This window comes from Ranitomeya variabilis, chromosome 4 (genome assembly GCF_051348905.1).
Source record: "Ranitomeya variabilis isolate aRanVar5 chromosome 4, aRanVar5.hap1, whole genome shotgun sequence".
Lineage (NCBI taxonomy): Eukaryota > Metazoa > Chordata > Amphibia > Anura > Dendrobatidae > Ranitomeya > Ranitomeya variabilis.
This window is the reverse complement of record NC_135235.1, coordinates 454,198,803-454,220,238: the sequence shown is the minus strand read 5'-3', so window position 1 is coordinate 454,220,238 and position 21,436 is coordinate 454,198,803. Positions and strand designations below refer to the sequence as shown.

Here is a 21,436-nt window from a genome sequence, read left to right as displayed (position 1 = left end):
GTGTCTCCGGTACGTGAGAAAACTGTCACTACACGTACCGGAGCCACTGACGTGTGAAACCGGCCAAAATGACAGATAATTTCTCTATGTAAAAGCTAATGTTAAAATCTCATTGCATATGCATGTCATATGCATGTCATACGGATGCTAGGTGAGAAAAACTGCATAGCACTAGCATGACACTCAAATGACACTTGCACGACACACGTCCTACTTTTCAGGAACAACATCGGACTGATTTTAATAACGCTGATGGCTATGAGCCCTTAGACAGAATAAATTAATATATATACAGCATTAAAACCTCTGGATAACTTTAGGCTGGGATTCCAATAGCATATCACATCCGATGCAAGAGCATCAGATGCGATATGTTAATGACACTCGGCTCCTGCTCTGCTGCGAGCGGGAGACAAGTGTCAGTGCTCCGATCCTCTTGCCACTGGCGGACACAGACAGAAAAGGAGCCCTGTGCAAGAACAGTATATGGGCCCTTTGCAGCTCAAGAGCCCCTAAAAAATGCAACATTTCACCTGCTCTGGAGGTAGAAATGTGCCCCCTTACCTCTTGGGTCTCTGTGCAGCCGCACAGGTTGCACCAATGAAATACCGGCCCTTGCATAGCTTGCGTGGGGACAGAGAAATTAATTTCTCCATCTCCTCTGCTGCCAGCATCCATCCCACTGCACTCAGGTGATATCTGAGTGCAGTGCGATGTTTCACAGGCACCCATAGATTTGTATGGGTGTGTGCAATCCAAATTCGGCAAGCAATCGCAGCATGCTACATTTTTTTTTCTGTTCAATCGGAGCAGGAAAAAAAACGCCATTGAGAACAGAAGCATAGGATCTTCTTCCGATCCCCATCCTCCCGCTTGCTTCATGTGCATGACGTGTCCCTTCGTCATCCACACAGTCTCCTTGGCACAGCGCTCCTGCGCAGACGTACTTCTCTGCCCCGTCAAAGTGCCCACAGCAGGGCAGAGAAGTATGCCTGTGCAGGAGCGCGGTGCCAAGGAGAGGCGTCATCCACACAAAGCAAGCAGGAGGGCGGCATCGCAAGAAGAAGTGACCCTTTACCCCCTAAATGGGATAATGGAGTGACAACTTTTGAGCCACCTCTGTGTTTAAGTAAGGCATTACCCTAGCAATATAGCTTGCTTATTCTCTGATGTTTTGATACTATTATCTAGCCAGTGATATATGTTGTATCTGACAGTACTTTTTATTATTTGGACCCCTGCTCTGTAGTGTTTTTAATATAAAATATTGTTGATTTTCTAATAAAATTGATATACATTGGGTCTAAAACACTGTGACCCCTTTGTGCTCTAATCAGCCTATTGGGGGTGGTGGTATTTATCTGATTCGTATTGTGTTGTACAAAACCACAAGGTGAGCAGTTACAGCCTTTCCTTACACATTGGTATTCTGGATAAAACCTTATTTCCCTTAATTTGTCCCCACAACAGGTTTAGCAGTTGTTTTTTTTTATAACAAACAGTTTTGCTACCCAGGATAGAAGAACCTTATATTTACTTCCATCTTTACACGTATTCCATGACTGATGTGTAAATTCCCTACCCACTTCCCTTCTAATTGCGTTTTTCTTGCAAAAATTCTTACTACTCAGGAGAAAAACATAAAGAACCAACGAAGGACTCCATAGCAGCTGCCTGTCTGGTCTCTGTAGTCTGTATGTCTTTATCTTCAGTTTACATCCATTTGGATAATTGTTTTACTTATAGTGTAAAGATCTATCCCAAGAAAAAAAGTGAAACAACAAAAGTGGGAGATTTTCATAATATCATCACACATTTTTTTTGTCTTATTTTAAGAACATCAAAAGTGATTTCACATTCTAGACTATAGCCATCTTTGCAAATAGCAGGAATGTAGTTAAAGCAACCCTCCAGGAGCACGCTTATTATTAGCTATCTAACAACCATTTTTTCTCACTTATTTAGTAATCTGTATGTTGTACTCATTCTGCCCTTGCTGTGCTGAAAGTCAGTTCTCTATGCACTGATTTCCTGATTAGTGTGTGATTGACTTGTGTTTATGCAAAACAGCCAATCAGAAGAGGTAGAACTGGAAGATGCAAGGACAGAGCTGCTGCCTGAACCAATGATGAGACAGGGGGCGTGTCTCAGACTACCTCACATCTCCTGTAAGCACTGTATCTAATCCATAGTCACAGATAACAACTGTGCCGTAATAAAACTGAGCTAAATAAAAAAGCTAAAGAAAATAAATGCAGGTAAGCATCACAGTCAATGTAATAATGAATGTCACATTGAACTGTGCAAGTTATTATAACCAGTTATTATTGCAAATAAAAACATTTTAAGCAGTCAGAAGAAGGCAGTATTATAATCATCTCTATGAGGAAAGTGATGATTTTATGAAAGGGTGATGCATTATGGACCTCTGTGAACATCTATATGAATAATCTCTGGGGTCAGTAGAGGATTAGTAGGGATGAAGAAAGATCTCGTATGATATATTTTAATCACTGCTTCACGCTCAGTGTGGCAAATGTATAAGGGTCATCCATTCTTGGTTGTACTGGGCATGCATTTGGAACTGATGAGTCAGATGAAAAATGAAGATCGCCAAGCAAAGAAATACTAGTCCTGCTAAGTTTAACTCACCAATGTGTCTGGGTAGAGTCCGGCTGGTGATTGGCAAAGGGGGTGACATGGACTGTAGTGAAGTTGTGTCGTCGTCCTGTGAGCAGCCGGCCTGAATGGCACGGAGGTAGCTGTGGCTGCGAGAGCGGAAGTAATTGGGTAGATGGAGGTCAAAAGCTTCAGTTTGAGTGTGTCCAGTTTCTCCAAACATAGCTTGAACCAAGGGGTAACGCTCCCTCTTTTCTTCTAACATTGGGTATCTTAGATCTGGCTCCTCTGGGACTTGAGACAGGGGGTACCGTTCCCTTTGCTCCTCAGGCTCCTGGCACAATGGATATTGTTCACTCTCTTCTTCCTCTACTTGGCAAAGCTGGAATCTCTCTCGCGGTTCCTCTGGGACTTGACATAAATTGTATCTTTCTATTGGCTCTTCTGGGACCTGGCATAATGGATACCGTTCCCTCTGTTCCTCAACAACCTGACTGAGGGAGTGGTATCTTTCCCTCTGTTCTTCAATTTCTTGGGTTTGGTACTGCAGCAGACATCGCGGCTCAGTATCCTGGAGAGACAAAGAAGGGAGCTGGCTTAGCTAATACACTAAACTTCACCACCAGCCCCCTCATCACATTTCTGAGACACAGGGAGAGGGTAAGAGCAGCTTAGAGTAAGACATGGAGCACCTGAGAAAAGGACAGTGAGTAGGGACATTGGTGCTAATTTCGGAACTAAAATAGTACATATTAGTAAGTTCAATTTGCTTCTAAATCTAAATACATTTTTATGTCCCTGGACAATCCCATTAAATAGAATCGGTTATCAGGTTTTGCTATGTAATCTGAGAGCAGCATAATGTAGGGGCTGAGACCCTTTAAATTTAACAATTCTCTAAATGCTGAGCTCTGTATATCCCACCCCATCCATTAATGGGTGCCTTGAAGCCATGTACGATGTACACAGAAAGCTTCTAATCATTGGTGGGGTTACACAGGGCCCATGAATTTTCTTGACTACCTTGCAGCAGGTTTACTGGTCCTCCAGTGATAATCTTTCCTGCTGATAAAACAGTGATTTTATCAAAACTACACTAAGCAGCCAAGTAAGTGACGCATCAATGATATCTGGGTCTCTACCTCTACATTATGCTGCTCTTTTATTTGGTGACACCTAGTGACAGATTCCCTTTAACAAGTGTGAATCAAGTCAAAAATCTACTGATATTGTACATCCGTATTAATTACTGGGACTCTACGATTTCTAAGGCCAAGTAATGGTGGAATGGGAAGAGTACTAAGGTTTCTCCAGTCCATGAAGGTAAGTCAGTGTCTCTAATAGAATTCAGCATGGCAGCTTAAGGTACCTTCACATTAAGCGATGCTGCAGCGATAGCGACAACGATGCCGATCGCTGCAGCGTCGCTGTTTGATCGCTGGAAAGCTGTCACACAGACCGCTCTCCAGCGACCAACGATGCCAAGGCCCCCCGGGTAACCAGGGTAAACATCGGGTTACTAAGCGCAGGGCCGCGCTTAGTAACCCGATGTTTACCCTGGTTACCAGCGTAAAATGTAAAAAAAACAGACAGTACATACTTACATTCGCGTCCCCCGGCGTCCGCTTCCTGCACTGACTGAGCGCCGGCCCTAACAGCAGAGCGGTGACGTCACCCCTGTGCTGTACTTTCACTTTCACTTTACGACGCTCAGTCAGTGTGGGAAGCGGACGCCGGGGGACGCGAAGGTGAGTATGTACTGTTTGTTTTTTTACATTTTACACTGGTAACCAGGGTAAACATCGGGTTACTAAGCGCGGCCCTGCGCTTAGTAACCCGATGTTTACCCTGGTTACCAGTGTAAAACATCGCTGGTATCGTTGCTTTTGGTGTCAAACACGACGATACACGCCAGTCTGACGACCAAATAAAGTTCTGAACTTTGTTCAACGACCAGCGATATCACAGCAGGATCCTGATCACTGCTGCCTGTCAAACTAAACGATATCGCTAGCCAGGACGCTGCAACGTCACGGATCGCTAGCGATATCGTTTAGTGTGAAGGTACCTTTAGACAAGATGTCCTAATCACACCCTGCTAAGTAATCCTGGTACTAATAGATTTCCCACAACCAAATGCCACTCTTGAGCAAGGTAAGAGCGGCAACTTGCAGGAAAGACTTGCGTAGGTTTGTTAAAAATAATCTGTCGGTAGGATCAACCCTTCTAAGCCGTCTATATGGACAGGTAGGTCATAGGAAGCTGAATAAAATGATACCTTGATATCTGTTATCCGATGTCTAATTACAGAGAATTTAATTTTTTTCTTATATGTAAATGAGCTGTTCAGGGCTATGGGCCGGACACTGATCTGCATGAGAATCTGCCTCCAGAGATTGTTATAAATAAAATGGGATGTTACCAGTGTGAGACATGTAACTAACACAGAGCAGTTAGAATTTAACATTGTCTCATAACAAACATGTTAACAGCTGTAGCTCTCACGGTTCTGCTATATTGCCACCCTATGTGTCTGTGAGATGGAAGCTGAAGCCGGGAGAGGAACCTGCCGATGTGTCAGGTATAATCACACACAGCTCTGCAGTGAGATCAGGAGAGCAGAGAGCGGCCATTACATCTCTCACACTGGTAACCATTACATCTCTCACACTTGTAACCATTACACATCACACTGGTAACCATTACACACCACACTGGTAACCATTACACATCACACTGGTAACCATTACATATCACACTGGTAACCATTACACATCACACTGGTAACCATTACACATCACACTGGTAACCATTACACATCACACTGGTAACCATTACACATCACACTAGTAACGCCCCCTTTTATTTAGAATCATCTCTGGAGGCAGATCAGTGTCCGGTCCATAACCGGAGGCATAATCAGTGTCCGGAACAGTGAATTTACATATAACAAAAACATGGATTTCTCTGGAATAAGACATCGGATCAAGGTATATCAAGGTATCATTATATTCAGCTTCCTATGACCTACATGCCCATATAGATGGCTTAGGAGAATTGATCCCATTGTCAGCTTCCTTTTAAATTGAAACTGGATACTGACCTGGAGCAAAAGAGAAACAATTACACAAAACAGGTCAATAAAAAATAGCACAGAACTGCTCCGTAATTAGAAATCAGCTTCACAGTGAGCTTCATAGTGTTAACCATCATGAGTCAACAGGGAAAACTTTACTTTTTGCATTACAAATTCTTAAGCCCTACTCGCCGAAGGTCATGTATTCTGCAATTGGAAATTTCATTCTGCAGCCAAATTGGCTGATGACCCGTGCATTTGGCAGCCATGCCAATAGAACATCTTTTTTTTCACTTTAATAAGAAATGGAAATGAATGTTAGTCTAAATGCCCTACAGTTCATTAAGAAAGTACACTTTATCACAGAGCTGGACTATTTCATTGTGTGGCACATGTGACAGCTTTAAAGTAAATGTAACAATGGCACATAGACATTTATTTATTTATTAGCTCTTTTCCAGGTAGGAAAGTTCTGGCATTCTTGTATAGTTTCCATGGAATAGATGGAGCCACACAACCACACAGCCATGAAACACACTGTATAACATTATATACAGTGAATATTAGAAGCACTGTATATAACTTAATGGGTCTAGGAATCCAATGACTTATATAGGTAATGGTCATAGTGCATGCAGAATAGACTACATAGGTGCGCACCCTCCCCACCTGACACAGGCTGCCCTCTTCTGTCGCACTCTCAGTCAGCTGATTATAATCCTCCTCCCAGCTCTGGAACTTTGAGGAGGATAGGATGTCCATAGAGTCCACACGTTCCAGACTCCTATAGAAATAATCACATGAAATTCTGGCTGTTTGGTAAAGAAATAATAGAATGACAAGAGCACTTAGTAGACATTACAACACAACTAATATACTGTATACATGGATTTTAGAACGTAGACATACATACCCCCAGGGGTACTCACTGTGCCTCCTGGAGATACTTGCAATGTCCTCATTATGTGCTTTTAATAATTTCAACACAGTGTATGATGATCACCTTTGAGATATGTCTCAGGTTCTTTAATGGTGAAAGCTGCAATGTGCTTGTAAAAACCAACAACTTTGCAATTTACTAGTTGTTAAAAATAATTTTCATTCACAAGAGTAGAGTGATTTTTTTATGTTACTGTTGATTGCTTGTTGTTTAAGTTCCTGTCACAGTCTAACAGCAGTGGGCAAATATGTGCAGTGTTTACAAACTCTTTCCAATAGAGTTTGTAAGCTCTGCTGTGAAACTGGCTAGATAGCTTGAGTGCACTGATATCCCCGATCCAGGCAGCTTCAAGGCAACTATGGTAGTTGAGAACTATCTTTTAATGTCATTTATTTAATTAGTGGATACTTGCTTTAGGAAGTTTGAAAAATTGTAATCTAGTATACATCATGCTTTATGTTTGTACAATTGAAGCCATAAGTTTTTCTAAACCTTAGCCACATCACTACTATACTGCTATACTTCAAATTTCAGAATAACCCTAGAGAAAATGATTTATTACTCATTATTTAAGATTTTATTATTTCATCACATTCCCAGTGGCTCAGAAATGCACACAATGTGATTAGTATTTGACAGCATAGATTTTAAATTGTCTATGTCATGCTGCTACAGTGCAGTACAGCGCAACCTCCACCAGGGGGAGCTTGAGAGGGAAGTGAGACTGCACACACAGAGCAGCAGCACAGATGCCACCAAGTGGCGAGAGAGTGGTCAGACAAGCTGAGTCAAAGCACGAGATAGCACGACAGTACAAAAGGATTAGACAGAATGGATAGTCAGGACATAGCAAGAGATCAGTAAACCAGAATGGGCATTATACGGTATAATAGGGACAAAGAGTAACAGAGTCAATAGCCAAGCCAGGAGGTCAGAACCGGAGAAGACAATAGTACCAAAGGCAGAAGCGAGTCCGAATAAGAGCCAAATCCAAAACCAGAGAATCAAGCCAAAAAACAGGGAAACACTGGGAAAAGGGCAGACAGAGGGAGTCAACAGACACAGGGCAAGTCAGGGATTACAACAGGACAGATCAAGAGCTACCAGAGTCAGGTTCACAAGCCAAAGGCAGAACTATAGCTGACACCGCCAGCAGGGTACCTCGGAGCTAAATAGCACACCTGAACCCAGAATGAGGCAGAGCAAAGTTAACCCTTGACATGATCCGGCCAGAAAAAAGGGCAGACAGATTTAAACCCTGGAACGGATCATGACAGTCTAACTTGGGTCCCACATTTCTGGCAGTCTTCTTGAAGCTTCTCATAATAAATAGCTGGAATTTTGGCCAATTTCTCCCAACAGAACTGGTGTAGCCAAGCCTGGTCAGTAAGTCTTTTTGCTCACACAGATTTTCCAGTTCTGGCCATAATTTTTTCATTGAAATGAGGTCAGGGCTTTGTGTGATGGTCAATCTATTACCTTCACTTTATTGTCCTTGAGCCATTTTTCCACAACTTTAGATATATGCTTGTCCATTTGAAAAACTCATTTATTTCCAAACTTTAACTTTCAGGCTGAAGTCTTAAGATGTTTCAATATTTCCACAGATGTATCCTTCCTCATAATGTCAACTATATTCTGAAGTGCTCCAGTCTCTTTTGGAACAAGGCACACCTACAACATGATGCTTTCATCCCCTTGCTTCATGGTTGGGATGGTGTTCTTATGAGCCTCCCCTTTTTACCTCTATACATGATGATGATCATTATGGCCAAACAATTCCATTTTCATTTATTCAAACTAAAGTATGATCTTTGTCCTCATGACCAGTTGTACTCTGTAACCTGATTTTTATGGGGGGTTCGAAGTAATGGCTTCCTGCTTTCAGATCATGTCAGGATTCGCAAAGTTTTACTGATGACATAGATACTTTTGTACTGGTTTCTGGCATCATTTTCACAGGTTCTTTTGATTTGTATTTTTCACATTAATAATACATTCATCTTTAGGCAGCAGAATGTGTCTACTTATTGAACAGTATGATGTCTGAATGATCCCATGGTGTTTGAACTTGCAGATTATCATTTAAACAGATACATTTGGAACAATTAGGAGTTGGGAAATTGTTCCTGAGGATGTACCAGACTTATGGACGTCCACAGGTCCACAATTACTTTTATGATGTCCTGGCTGATTAGTTTTGATTTTCCGGTGACATCAAACAAAGAGGGAATATGCATTGAAGATAGGCCTTAAAATACTGTCACATGTACACTTCCAATTAACTTAAAATATGTCAATTAGCCTATCAGCAGCATCTAATACCATAGCATCGTTTGAAATATTTAAATGGTCAGTCAAATTGTAATTTTAATATAGCGAATTATATATAATTGGCTTATATAATATTTGCTGAAACATTTGCTTTTCACGCTTAAAGTACATATCCAAAATTATTTCTTTAACCTATCATTTATTGACAGGATAAATATAGAGAGTAAATATTAATTTTAATGACTTCATCCCAAGACCCTAAGCGTACGTAACTTATGACTTCAACTTTGTGTATATATGCTGTGTATATATATATATATAGTATATTGGCTCACTCAGATGTACAACGGGGACACAGTCACCTTAAGATCTCCACTGGTGTTTTATATATTCAGCAGAAACCATGGTGAAGTAAAAATAAACACAACCCTTTGGGCAAAACAGGAAAATAAAACAAAGTGGTAGCACAAAGCACAGTCCTTGTGGTAGCGGGGATCCGCCCACTCAGGGTTAGCAAAACACATGGTTCAGGTTAGCACAAACATGTCCACTTCTCTGAAGTTAGCCTCCCCAGACACACTGAACACTGAATGCCTCAGGAGGCCGACTATTTAAACCCAGACCACACCCTGGGGTGGAGAAAAGGTTGACAACCTCCCACCCACTCTATGGTTGTCCACAAAAACAGAGCCCTCAAAATGGCCATTAACCCCTCTCAACACATAGCTTGCAGGAGCAAATGTCTGGGTTTCAAATCACTGACGCTAATAGCCTCAGTGAAACGTATCTCCCCTCCAATTTGCCAGTGACTTTGTCACAATATACACGTGCTTCTCACTAAATTAAAATATCATGAAAAAGTAAATTTATTTCAGTTCTTCAATACAAAAAGTGAAACTCATGTATTATATAGAGTCATTACAAACAGAGTGATCTATTTCAAGTGTTTATTTCTGTTAATGTTGATGATTATGGTTTACAGCCAATGAAAACCCAAAAGTCATTATCTCAGTAAATTAGAATAATTTGCAAAAAACACCTGCAAAGGCTACCTATGCTTTTAAAAAGTCTCTTAGTGTGTTTCAGTAAGCTCCACAATCATGGGGAAGACTGCTGACTTGACAGATGTCCAGAAGGCAGTCATTGACACATTCCACAAGGAGGGTAAGCCACAGAAAGTAACGGCTAAAGAAGCTGGCTGTTCAGAGTGCTGTATCCAAGCATATTAATGGAAAGTTGAGTGTAAGGAAAAAGTGAGGTGGAAAAAGGTGCACAAGCAACCGGGATAACCGCAGCCTTAAAAGGATTGTCAAGAAAAGGCTATTTAAAAATTTGGGGGAGATTCACAAGGAGAGGACTGCTGCTGGGGTCATTGCTTGAGGAGCCACCACACACAGACGTATCCAGGATATGGGCTACAAGTGTCGCATAGACAATGCCAGAAGCGTCTTACCTTGGCCCACGAGAAAAGGAACTGCACTGTTGCTCAGTGGTCCAAGGTGTTGTTTTCAGATGAAAGTAAATTTTGCATTTCACTTGGAAATCAAGGTCCTAGAGTCTGGAGGAAGAATGGAAAGGCCACAATCCAAGCTGCTTGAGGTCTAGTGTGAAGTTTCCACAATCAGTTATGATTTGAGGAGCCATGTCATCTGCTAGTGTAGGTCCACTGTATTTTATCAAGACCATTGTCAGCGCAGCCATCTACCAGGAAATTTTAGAGCCCTTCATTCTTCCCTCTGCCAACAAGCTTTTTGGAGATGGAAGTTTAATTCTTCAGCAGGACTTGGCACCTGATGACACTGCCAAACATACCAATACCTGGTTTAAAAACACCAGTATCACTGTGCTTGATTGGCCAGCAAACTCGCCTGACCTTAACCCTATAGAGAATCTATGCGGTATTGTCAAAAGGAAGATGAGAGACACCAGACCCAACAATGAAGATGAGCTGAGGGCTGCTATCATAGCATCATAGCAACCTGGGCTTCCACAACACCTCAGCAGTGCCACAGGCTTATCGCCTCCATGCCATGCTGCACTCATGCAGTAATTGATGCAAAAGGAGACCCAACGATGTATTGAGTGCATTTACCAAACATACATTTCAGGAGTCGAACATTTCAGATTTTAAAATCATTTTTCAAGCTGGTGTTATAAAGTATTCTAATTTACTCAGATAATGACTTTTGGGTTTTCATTGGCTGTAAGCCATAATCATCAACATTAACAGAAATAAACACTTGAAATAGATCACTCTATTTGTAATGACTCTATATATGAGTTTCACTTTTTGTACTGAAATGAAATAAATTAACTTTTTGATGATATTCTAATTCTAAGTGAGAAGCACTTGTGTATATCACAGATAAAGAGGAAGTACTCCTATAAAGATATTGTGCAAGAAGGAGTACTTTTTTTAGCCTATGTGACAATGTTTCGGTCCAAAAACCCAACTTTTATCAAGTCTTGAGAAAGGTTCTTTGTTTGGACTGAAACGTTTCCAAATGTGCTAATAAAAGTCTACCTTCTTGCACAATATTTTAATTTGAATGCTGCCTCTCTTTCTGTATTAAATTCAAGGCTGGGACCACTGGCGTAGCTAGAGCCTTTGCCGCCTGGGGCTGTTCCCGAGTTTGGCGCCCCCCCCCATTGCCGTCACTCAACGCCGGGCACCGCCCCCTCAGCGCTGTTTACCCATGAAATCCGGCGCCTGCGCTGTGTATCGCTGTTTGGTGCAGGCGCAGAGAGCTCTGGCCGTCTGACGTCACAGCCAGGCTTGCAGACTGCGCCTGTGCGGCGACTGCGGCCACCCACCTTGGTAATCCCAGCCCCGCAGTGTGTTATGCATTATGCAGAGTGCGGGGCTGGGATTCACAAGCAGGGCGGCCGCACAGGCGCAGTGTCCAGCATTGCCCCAGTGTGTCCAGCAATCTGCCCCAGTGTTCAGCATTGCCCCAGTGTGTTCAGCAATCTGCCCCAGTGTCCAGCATTGCCCCCAGTGTGTCCAGCAATCTGCCCCAGTGTCCAGCATTGCCCCCAGTGTGTCCAGCAATCTGCCCCTGTGTCCAGCAATCTGCCCCAGTGTCCAGCATTGCCCCCAGTGTGTCCAACAATCTGCCCCAGTGTCCAGCATTGCCCCAGTGTGTCTAGCAATCTGCCCCAGGGTCTCCAGCATTGCCCCAGTGTGTCCAGCAATCTGCTCCAGGGTCTCCAGCATTGCCCCCAGACAGTGTGTCCAGCAATCTATCTGCCCCAGTGTGTCCATCAATCTGCCCCAGGGTCTCCAGCATTGCCCCAGTGTGTCCAGCATTGCCCCCAGACAGTGTGTCCAGCAATCTGCCCCAGTGTCCAGCATTGCCCCCAGTGTGTCCAGCAATCTGCCCCAGTGTCCAGCAATCTGCCCCAGTGTCCAGCATTGCCCCCAGTGTGTCCAGAAATCTGCCCCAGTGTCCAGCATTGCCCCAGTGTGTCCAGCAATCTGCCCCAGGGTCTCCAGCATTGCCCCAGTGTGTCCAGCAATCTGCCCCAGGGTCTCCAGCATTGCCCCCAGACAGTGTGTCCAGCAATCTATCTGCCCCAGTGTGTCCAGCAATCTGCCCCAGGGTCTCCAGCATTGCCCCAGTGTGTCCAGCATTGCCCCCAGACAGTGTGTCCAGCAATCTGCCCCAGTGTCCAGCATTGCCCTCAGTGTGTCCAGCAATCTGCCCCAGTGTCCAGCATTGCCCCCAGTGTGTCCAGCAATCTGCCCCAGTGTCCAGCAATCTGCCCCAGTGTCCAGCATTGCCCCCAGTGTGTCCAGCAATCTGCCCCAGTGTCCAGCATTGCCCCAGTGTGTCCAGCAATCTGCCCCAGGGTCTCCAGCATTGCCCCAGTGTGTCCAGCAATCTGCCCCAGGGTCTCCAGCATTGCCCCAGTGTGTCCAGCATTGCCCCCAGACAGTGTGTCCAGCAATCTGCACCAGTGTCCAACATTGCCCCCAGTGTGTCCAGCAATCTGCTCCAGTGTCCAGCATTGCCCCCAGTGTGTCCAGCAATCTGCCCCAGTGTCCAGCATTGCCCCAGTGTGTCCAGCAATCTGCCCCAGGGTCTCCAGCATTGCCCCAGTGTGTCCAGCAATCTGCCCCAGGGTCTCCAGCATTGCCCCAGTGTGTCCAGCATTGCCCCCAGACAGTGTGTCCAGCAATCTGCCCCAGTGTCCAGCATTGCCCCCAGTGTGTCCAGCAATCTGCTCCAGTGTCCAGCATTGCCCCCAGTGTGTCCAGCAATCTGCCCCAGTGTCCAGCATTGCCCCAGTGTGTCCAGCAATCTGCACCAGGGTCTCCAGCATTGCCCCAGTGTGTCCAGCAATCTGCCCCAGGGTCTCCAGCATTGCCCCCAGACAGTGTGTCCAGCAATCTATCTGCCCCAGTGTGTCCAGCAATCTGCCCCAGTGTGTCCAGCATATTACCCCCAGTGTGTCTGAGTCAGACATAAAGAAAAAAAAAGTAAAATCCTCACCTCTCCCGTTCCCAGCGCAGGTCCGGTGCACTCAGCGTCTCTCCGGCTCTGCAACGCTCAGGACAGAGAGGCTGAGCACGCAGTGATGATGTCATCGCACCCTCTGCCCTGAGACATCGCAGAGTCAGAGGGCGCCGAAGACACTGCAGCTGCCGCAGGAACCAGGAGAGGTGAGTATTAGAACAGGGGGCCCAATGCCAGCGCTGTAGAAGGGGGGCCCAATGCCAGCGCTGGCATCGGGGGGGGGCCCTGGTCGTGGCGGCGGTCGGCACCGCCCGAAGATTTAAAGGGCTTGCGTCTCTCTCTCTTTTTTTTTTCTTCCTCCTCCTCCTCTCTGGGTCGGACCCGCCCCCGGCATTGTGCCGCCCGGGGCAGCCCGCCCCCCCGCACCCCCCTTCCCAAGCCACTGGCTGGGATACAGAGTGTGGAGGCTTTCCATATAGGGATTAAAAGCACTTTTAAGATAGGCTCGTAAATGGAAGAGTCTCTTGCAATAGCATGTCCACATGCAAATGCATTGGTGCGTTTGTGTTTGAACATGGTATTGAAAGAGACTCTTTTCCATCTGCGAAACCTATCTTCAGATTACTTTTATTCCATGTATTGAGAAGTTTTAACTGTAGGTTCCCCAACCACGAGGCTGCAGCAGATGGACTTTCAAACGGGCATCAGACAATCCCCTAGGTGAGCAACACCTTTTTCCTTTCTTTCTTAAATAGGGTCACATTACTGTGTGCACTTTTCTCCACAACTTCTTTCTATGTCTTTGAGGCCTGGTGCCCCATACTTTTGCTAAATTTGGATAGCTTCACACATATGTGAAGCCATGTATGTTTTTGTTTGAAATACTACAGCATTTTAGATCAAACAAACTTTTGAAAGCTGTCCAAGGGTGATGTGACAAGGATGACTAGTCCAAGAGGTGCCTTCTCCCCGCCTTACCCTTATTTTCCTAGATTGACTGGTCTGACAACTGCACTCCTACCCCCACTATAGTTATGCTCTTGCTCTGCAACTAATTATGACGCTCATGTTTATAGATGTTATCTTAGTCAATGAGCCCAAGTCACTCAAGCAGGGTGAACTCAGTTATTTCTCCAGCCACCTAATGGAAGTTTACATAGCGGATATATTTATATCAGTGGCGAGATGAGAATCGCTGTTGAGACTTCCAATGATCCCGAAAGTGGGGGCTCAAAATCCCCTGTATCGTGAGACACGTGTGCCACCACTCCAATAGATGGTGAGCTCACTACTGCTCCATTCACAAAAGGAACTTTGGGGCCCCCGTTTTCATGGTTGTGGGAAGTCAGGCAGTTTTACCTTCAGCAAGCTTGAAACCTGAAGTTTACATATACTATATAAAAAGACACATATACATGTTTTTCTCAGTATCTGACATGAAATCAAAATAAACCTTTCCCGTTTTAGGTCAATTAGGACTACCATAATTATTAATATTTGCCAAATGCCAGAATAATGAGAGAGAGAATGTTTTAAGGCATTTTTATTACTTTACTGCAGAGTCAAAAGTTTACATACAGTAAGATTACTATGCCTTTAAACAATTCTGGACTGCCCATATGATGATGTCATGCGTTTGGAAGCTTCTGATTTTTGTTTTTTTTTGCAACATCTGAGTCAATTAGGGACACACTTGCCGATGTATTTTAATGCACACCTGAAACACACTGCTTCTTTGTGTAGCATCATGGGAAAGTCTAAAGAAATCAGCCAAGATATCAGGAAGAGAATTGTGGACTTGCACAAGTCTGGCTCATCATTGGGTACAATTTCAAGATACCTGAAGGCGCCTCGTTTACCTGTACAAACAATTATACGCAAGTACAAACAAAATAGGAATGTCCAGCCATAATAACTTGGCTGATATGTTACTTATGTGTGGGCAAATATATTTAAAGTATCTCAGGGTAAATTTAGATTAATAGAAACTTAATTCCAGCTCACCCAGTTGCTCTATGCTCATCCACCTGGGGCACAGACTCCGGCCTCGCCCTGGCCTCACATCAAAGAAAATAGAAAAAATTGGAGTCCGGCTCAACAGGACTGGATTTTCCTTTTATTTTTATTTTTCAAAAGAAATTATAGTGCATAGAAAATAAAAATGTACATGGTCGACATGACCCAGTCGACGTGTTTCGACTGCACTAGGCAGTGTTACTAGTGCAGTCTTACTAGTGCAGTCGAAACGCGTCGACTGGGTCATGTCGACCATGTACATTTTTCTTTTCTATGCACTATAATTTCTTTTGAAAAATAAAAATAAAAGGAAAATCCAGTCCTGTTGAGCCGGACTCAAATTTTTTCTATTTTCCTAAATTTAGATTTGTTGCAGAAAATTTATGTGACTGAAACTCAAAAAGTTGCAAATTGCTGACAGCAAGTTTATGGATTTCTGCAGGTTTGATTCAGAATAATAATACAGGCTTGGAAATTTTTATAGCAAATTTGCAGGATATGAATTCACCCTTGTCGCTTAAAGTGAATTTAGTAATGTATTGTGGCTGTATTATACTGTGTTCATATGTTCAGGTACATAACCTTGGGACAAGCAATCAGAAATGAAAAAAAATGAAGAACATAAATCTTGTTGTGCTTTTTTTCAGCTGTTGTTCACTATTGTCTTTGAACAAATGAGTATTTGGAATATTAGTATAACATAATCAAAAAGAACAGTTTACATGCTCGCAAGTTCAAGGACACATTATGTTGGACAGGGCTTTCAGAGATGACAAAATAATAATAGTACATTTAAAATTAGAAGGGTAACAAGAGGTATTCACCAGAAATGACATTTCTGAAATAATACTGGACTAATTACGATAAACTGTAGTTGACTTCTACAGATTTAGGCATTGTGTTGGCACCTGGGATATAACCTGCGGTTCAATAAAAATGTGATGGCCCTAACTTAAGTGGGGGGAGGAATCAATTATGGGGATGTCATAGTGCAGAAGAAAAAAAAACATCGTATTCTGGAGGACACATTTTAAGCACCATTACAGAACAACAGAGACATTGTGTGCCTCTGTAAAGGCAGCATGTACGTGGCCCTGCAGGCTATCCCTACAGAAGAACTGGAGTGTTGTATAAATCAAGATCATTTTCACTGTCTGTGATTGTGCTGCTGAATTAACCGAGTCCCACAGGTTTTTGCTTCCTCATTTCCCTAGGTATATTTTGCCACAGCCTTGAATATCTGATATATACAGTGCCACATTAAATTTTAGTATATATACAATAATAATACATCTAAATATGAAACTATTGATGAATGTATTAGTATTACTATGTGGCCACCACAGGGAGGCACTATATTCACAGTCAAAAGTCATCTCTGTAAGATCAGTTTCCATTTTTGGCATTGGTAAAAATAGAGAAATCCTTTCCTTGTTACCTTTGTGTGGTGCTCTGTTCACTTAGTGACTGTTGTGTGGCCTTGAGGTAGCTCTGCCTCCTTGCTGCAGTTTTGGGGGACGGTTGAGGACTTCCTTCTGAGTCTTCGCTGTCTGCATCACCCATTGCTTTAATATAGCTTCCACTACGCATCCGTCGACATGGGATGTCATCATCTTTACATGGCGCCCCTGCCCAATCTCCACTCGGCACCTGTAAATTATAGTTAAAAGACAAATATATCTAGAAATTGGATAAAATATGAAAATATTACCTTTTAGTTGCTGGTTTTCTGCACTAAGGTTACCAAATAAATTATTAACAAAAATGTGTTGCTGCCTAAAAGTAAAAAATATCTTCTATGGCTATTCGATTTATGTTATGTGTATAGTACAGTACAGGTTGAGAAGATAAGGGGCCATCAGACAGCTATGGAGCTGAGTTCAGAATGAACAAAAACAAAACCTAACTGATTTGTGGGCAGCAGTGTGTAATTTACAATAGAATAAATGGCCCAGCGTGTTAATGGAAAAGTGAATAAATTAATAGGGTTTCATGCTATCCAAACCCATTGACTTTGAAGAATTTCCCTAAGAAACAAAACATTCAAGCATGCAGTGCTAATCAGATTTTGTCATAGTGTTTACGATTTATGTTCAACCCTCATAACCTACCTGCAGATACTGGTAGCTAAGATCCTGGTGACAAGACTTGGACTTGAGCAGTGCCTTGTCTATGGTGGCTGATGCCTTCTGGCACACCTCTCGGGCATGACTTAGTGTTAGCGTTGACCAAGAACCTCTTTTGAGTGATGATGTTGAGCTAACGGGGATCACCTCTCGAGGTGTAGGCAGTGGGGACAAGGTAAGTGATGGGGGCTGGAAGGGTGTGAACTTGAGGTCATTATTGCTTTTGGATGCCTTCAACATGCTCTCACTGATAGTATTATATCCGCTCAAGAAATGTCGGGTTCCATGATCAGGACGCCTTCCAAGAGTCATCATTCCTGCTGGGTTGCGGTAACTGCCTGTGTCACTGTCTAAATTGTCATCCGAACTCCACCATCCAGAAACTCCACCACCTCGAGCCTGGCCCTTACCATCGCCTTTTCCTCGTTCTTTACTTTTACTACGTTTTGTTCCTTTAGCGTCTTCTGATACCCCTTTCTTGCCATTAACACTTGCCCTTCCACCACCCTCAAGGGATTGTGACTTTGCAAACAGTTTTTGCACAGAGTGGACTAAATGTCGGATTCGCCCCGGGCTTTCACTACGGTCCTTTCCATCTGGGGCTTGCCTCTGGAACTGAAGTGTACTGAAGCCGTCTCTGTGAATTGGCAACTGTTTTTCAAACTGGTCCAGAAGGCTGGCAGGAAGGCGGTTGATTTTGGCAGGAGGTGCATGTGGGGTTGGATATGGTGGCGTCTCCTCAGGAGGTTCATAATGGGAATTAAAGTGGATACGAGGAAAGGTGCTACTGTTGGAGAGCTGGTTGTTGAGGGGATACAGGCAGTCAGGGTGTAGTGAGTTGTCTGGGTATCGAGGTTCTGGTGGGTAAGCTTCAGTAGAACTGATTAGGTAAGGTGTCCTTTCTTGTGGAACATACAGGGTGTCTGAATGAGAGTCCAGATTTCCGGACAGGTGCCGGCTACGGGTGTCCCCCAAACCCTTCATTGCCGTCGGCACCTGGAGATCATCTCGTCACAGGTTGCCAATTTGGGTTTTTGAAGCCCTGAAAAATAGGTGTTCCTGTTAATATGGGTCATACATGCATTATTATAATCAGCATTTAGATTATTTTGCTTCTGGTCTAATATTGATTAGTGTTCTCCTGTCAGATACCATTTGGGGGCTTTTCCTAGAACCATTTCCTCATGATTTACAATAATAATACTTTTATTTATTCCGCTGTCCTTCAGCTTGACTATAATATCATCACTGATTCCTTCCTCTGAGACTTAACTTTCATTCGACTCATTAGAACTGGCATCTTTCTCCTGACTACAATGTGGCACACGCTCAGTTATTATGTTTCTTGCCAGTAACTCTTTTTACACTCGCTTCACTAATACCCAAAACAGGGCATTCGTCACCCCTCCCCCCTTCTTCATCTTACCTCTCTCCAACTGTCTCTGCATGTGTCCTACAGTATCACTGTCCTTGTGACTATCCCTCTATCCCTTGGCTCAGGATTAGAGATAAGAACACTGTTAGAAATTACAGTTTCTCCCTCCTCACCCCCACTCATGTTTTATACAACATAAAGGTGGATGGGAGGGAGAGGAGCCATCCCCAGTAGAGCGGATCATAGACACTCAATCCTACAGTCTTAATCAGGATATTAATCTTTTCAGTTTAACCTTTCCCATAGAGTTGCCCTGCTATCTCCAATTCTCTATCAATACACAGCCATCTCCCATACTGCTGCCTCCTCACTCTGATACTGTTATCTGTAGATCTGTGCTACTCTCCCTCTAGATATACAGCTATCTCTCTGTCAGTGTCTATGATCCTCGTAACCTGACCACCATTTCTTCTCTGTCATTTCATTACTGTAAGGGTGCCGTCACACAGTACCATTTACATCGCTACGACGGCACGATTCGTGCCGTCGCAGCGTCGTATGATTATCGCTCCAGCGTCGTAGACTGCGGTCACACGTTGCAATTACGGCGCTGGAGCGATGCCAAAGTCCCCGGGTAACCAGGGTAAACATCGGGTTACTAAGCGCAGGGCCGCGCTTAGTAACCCGATGTTTACCGTGGTTACCAGCGTAAAAGTAAAAAAAAAAAAAACGTACATACTCACCATCTGATGTCCGTCCGGTCCCTTGCCGTCTGCTTCCTGCTCTGACTGAGATCCGGCCGTACAGTGAGAGCAGAGCGCAGCGGCGACGTCACCGCTGTGATCTGCTCTCACTTTCCGGCCGGCAGACAGTCAGAGCGGGAAGCGGACGGCGAGGGACCGGACGGACATCAAATGGTGAGCATGTACGTTTTTTTTTTTTTTACTTTTACGCTGGTAACCACGGTAAACATCGGGTTACTAAGCGCGGCCCTGCGCTTAGTAACCCGATGTTTACCCTGGTTACCAGCGAACGCATCGCTGGATCGCTGTCACACACAACGATCCAGCGATGACAGCGGGAGATCCAGCGACGAAAGAAAGTTTCAAACGATGTGCTACGACGTACGATTCTCAGCTGGGTGCCTGATCGCAGTAGCGTGTCAGACACTGCGAGATCGTAACGATATCGCTAGAACGTCACGAATCGTGCCGTCGTAGCGATAAAAATGCAACTGTGTGACGGTACCCTTAGAAATGTACGCGTTAGGGTATGTTTCCACGTGGCGTATTGTGAGCACGTTGGACGCATCGGACATGCGCCCAGTCCAAAGCGCTGCCGGCTTTTGTATGCGCGGTGATTCCGTATGTTCATTGAACACATGCGGAATCACCGCATCCTATACATAGAACGGTGCTATTTATCTTGCGCCGCATGTGCGCATACGCACGGTCTGCCACCTGCGTCTTTGTACGCATTGTGGATATGGGATTTCATAAAATCCCCTCCACTATGCTGTAACATCTGGACGCTGCGGATTGGACGCTGCGGCTGTACGCAGGTTCAATCCGCAGCAAATATGCAGCGACCCAGAGTCCTGGTCGTTGCAGTACTGATGCTCCGCCGCTAAGGGGGGCTATGGTACGTCTGATGGCACTGAAGGAGTTCATCTGACCAGGTATCACAGACACCAATACATTTCACAGTCTGGCCTCCAGGGGGAGCTAAGGGTACTATGTATTAGGCCACTCCTCACAGTCTGGTAAAACTGGGGGTTGGATAGGAAGTTAGATCAGAAAGCTGACTGGGTTGGAACCAGGCAACACCTTGTGGCAGAGGGTGTTGTAGGGGAAGATTCGGAGGGGTCCCTGTCAGGGGTGGGATCCTGACAGAGGCCTAGCAACCAGAGAGAACGTTACGGGACCGCGCCTGCACGATATAGCGGCGGTACCCCAAGAAAGGACAAGAAGCGAGGTTTATTGTGCTGAGTGAGAAACGAGATCAACGCAACAAGGAGAATACCAGTAGGAGTCGTGCTGTAAGACGAGGCAACATCCTATTGAGGCGCATAACCGGTGGCCGGAACGCCGAGGAAGTATAGAGCTCCAAGCCAAACTTCAAACCTACGGCAGGACAGTCAGTTATAGGTGGGCTGTCTCACCCAATTGACCTAGGAAGACACAGGGGGGTAACAACAGGAGTGGGGCGACGCTAGAGTCCCGGAAGAGCTCCGAGCCTCCCCGTCATACGGGTGCGTCCTAACCATAAGATCTGGGGGGACGTGGAAGAACATCAGAATCGAGTTGTGAGGGAACACGAGAAACAGACACAACAGTTGTGGGGACTATCCCGTAAGCACAGCAGGGGAGGACCACAACACACAAGCGCTAGAAGGTAGGCACAGATTTCCACCTGCAAAGGGAACTCTGGAGGTGCCATCGGACCGGTCAGGCTTGCACAGCCCGGTTAACCGTATTCCGGATTGAGGACCCTGAAGCCTTCAGTAAAGAGGTAAAGAGACTGCAACCTGGTGTCCTCGTTATTTACTGC

At 44.5% G+C, this 21,436-nt stretch overlaps 1 protein-coding gene across 2 annotated transcripts in view; it reads right to left on the bottom strand.

Moving 5' to 3' along the window:
* The window catches only part of DLGAP4 (DLG associated protein 4), a 266,332-nt gene that overhangs the window by 149,793 nt on the left and 95,103 nt on the right, over window positions 1-21,436 (bottom strand). The window contains exons 3-6 of one of the 2 annotated variants that reach the window (XM_077251584.1): window positions 17,497-18,553; window positions 16,824-17,035; window positions 6,356-6,479; window positions 2,653-3,190 (exon numbers count right to left, since the gene is read on the bottom strand). In XM_077251584.1, coding sequence (XP_077107699.1) covers window positions 2,653-3,190; window positions 6,356-6,479; window positions 16,824-17,035; window positions 17,497-18,495 — 1,873 coding nt within the window. In that variant the 5' untranslated portion in view covers window positions 18,496-18,553. The remainder of the gene's footprint in view (window positions 1-2,652; window positions 3,191-6,355; window positions 6,480-16,823; window positions 17,036-17,496; window positions 18,554-21,436) is intronic. The other variant, XM_077251585.1, reaches the window with a different exon arrangement.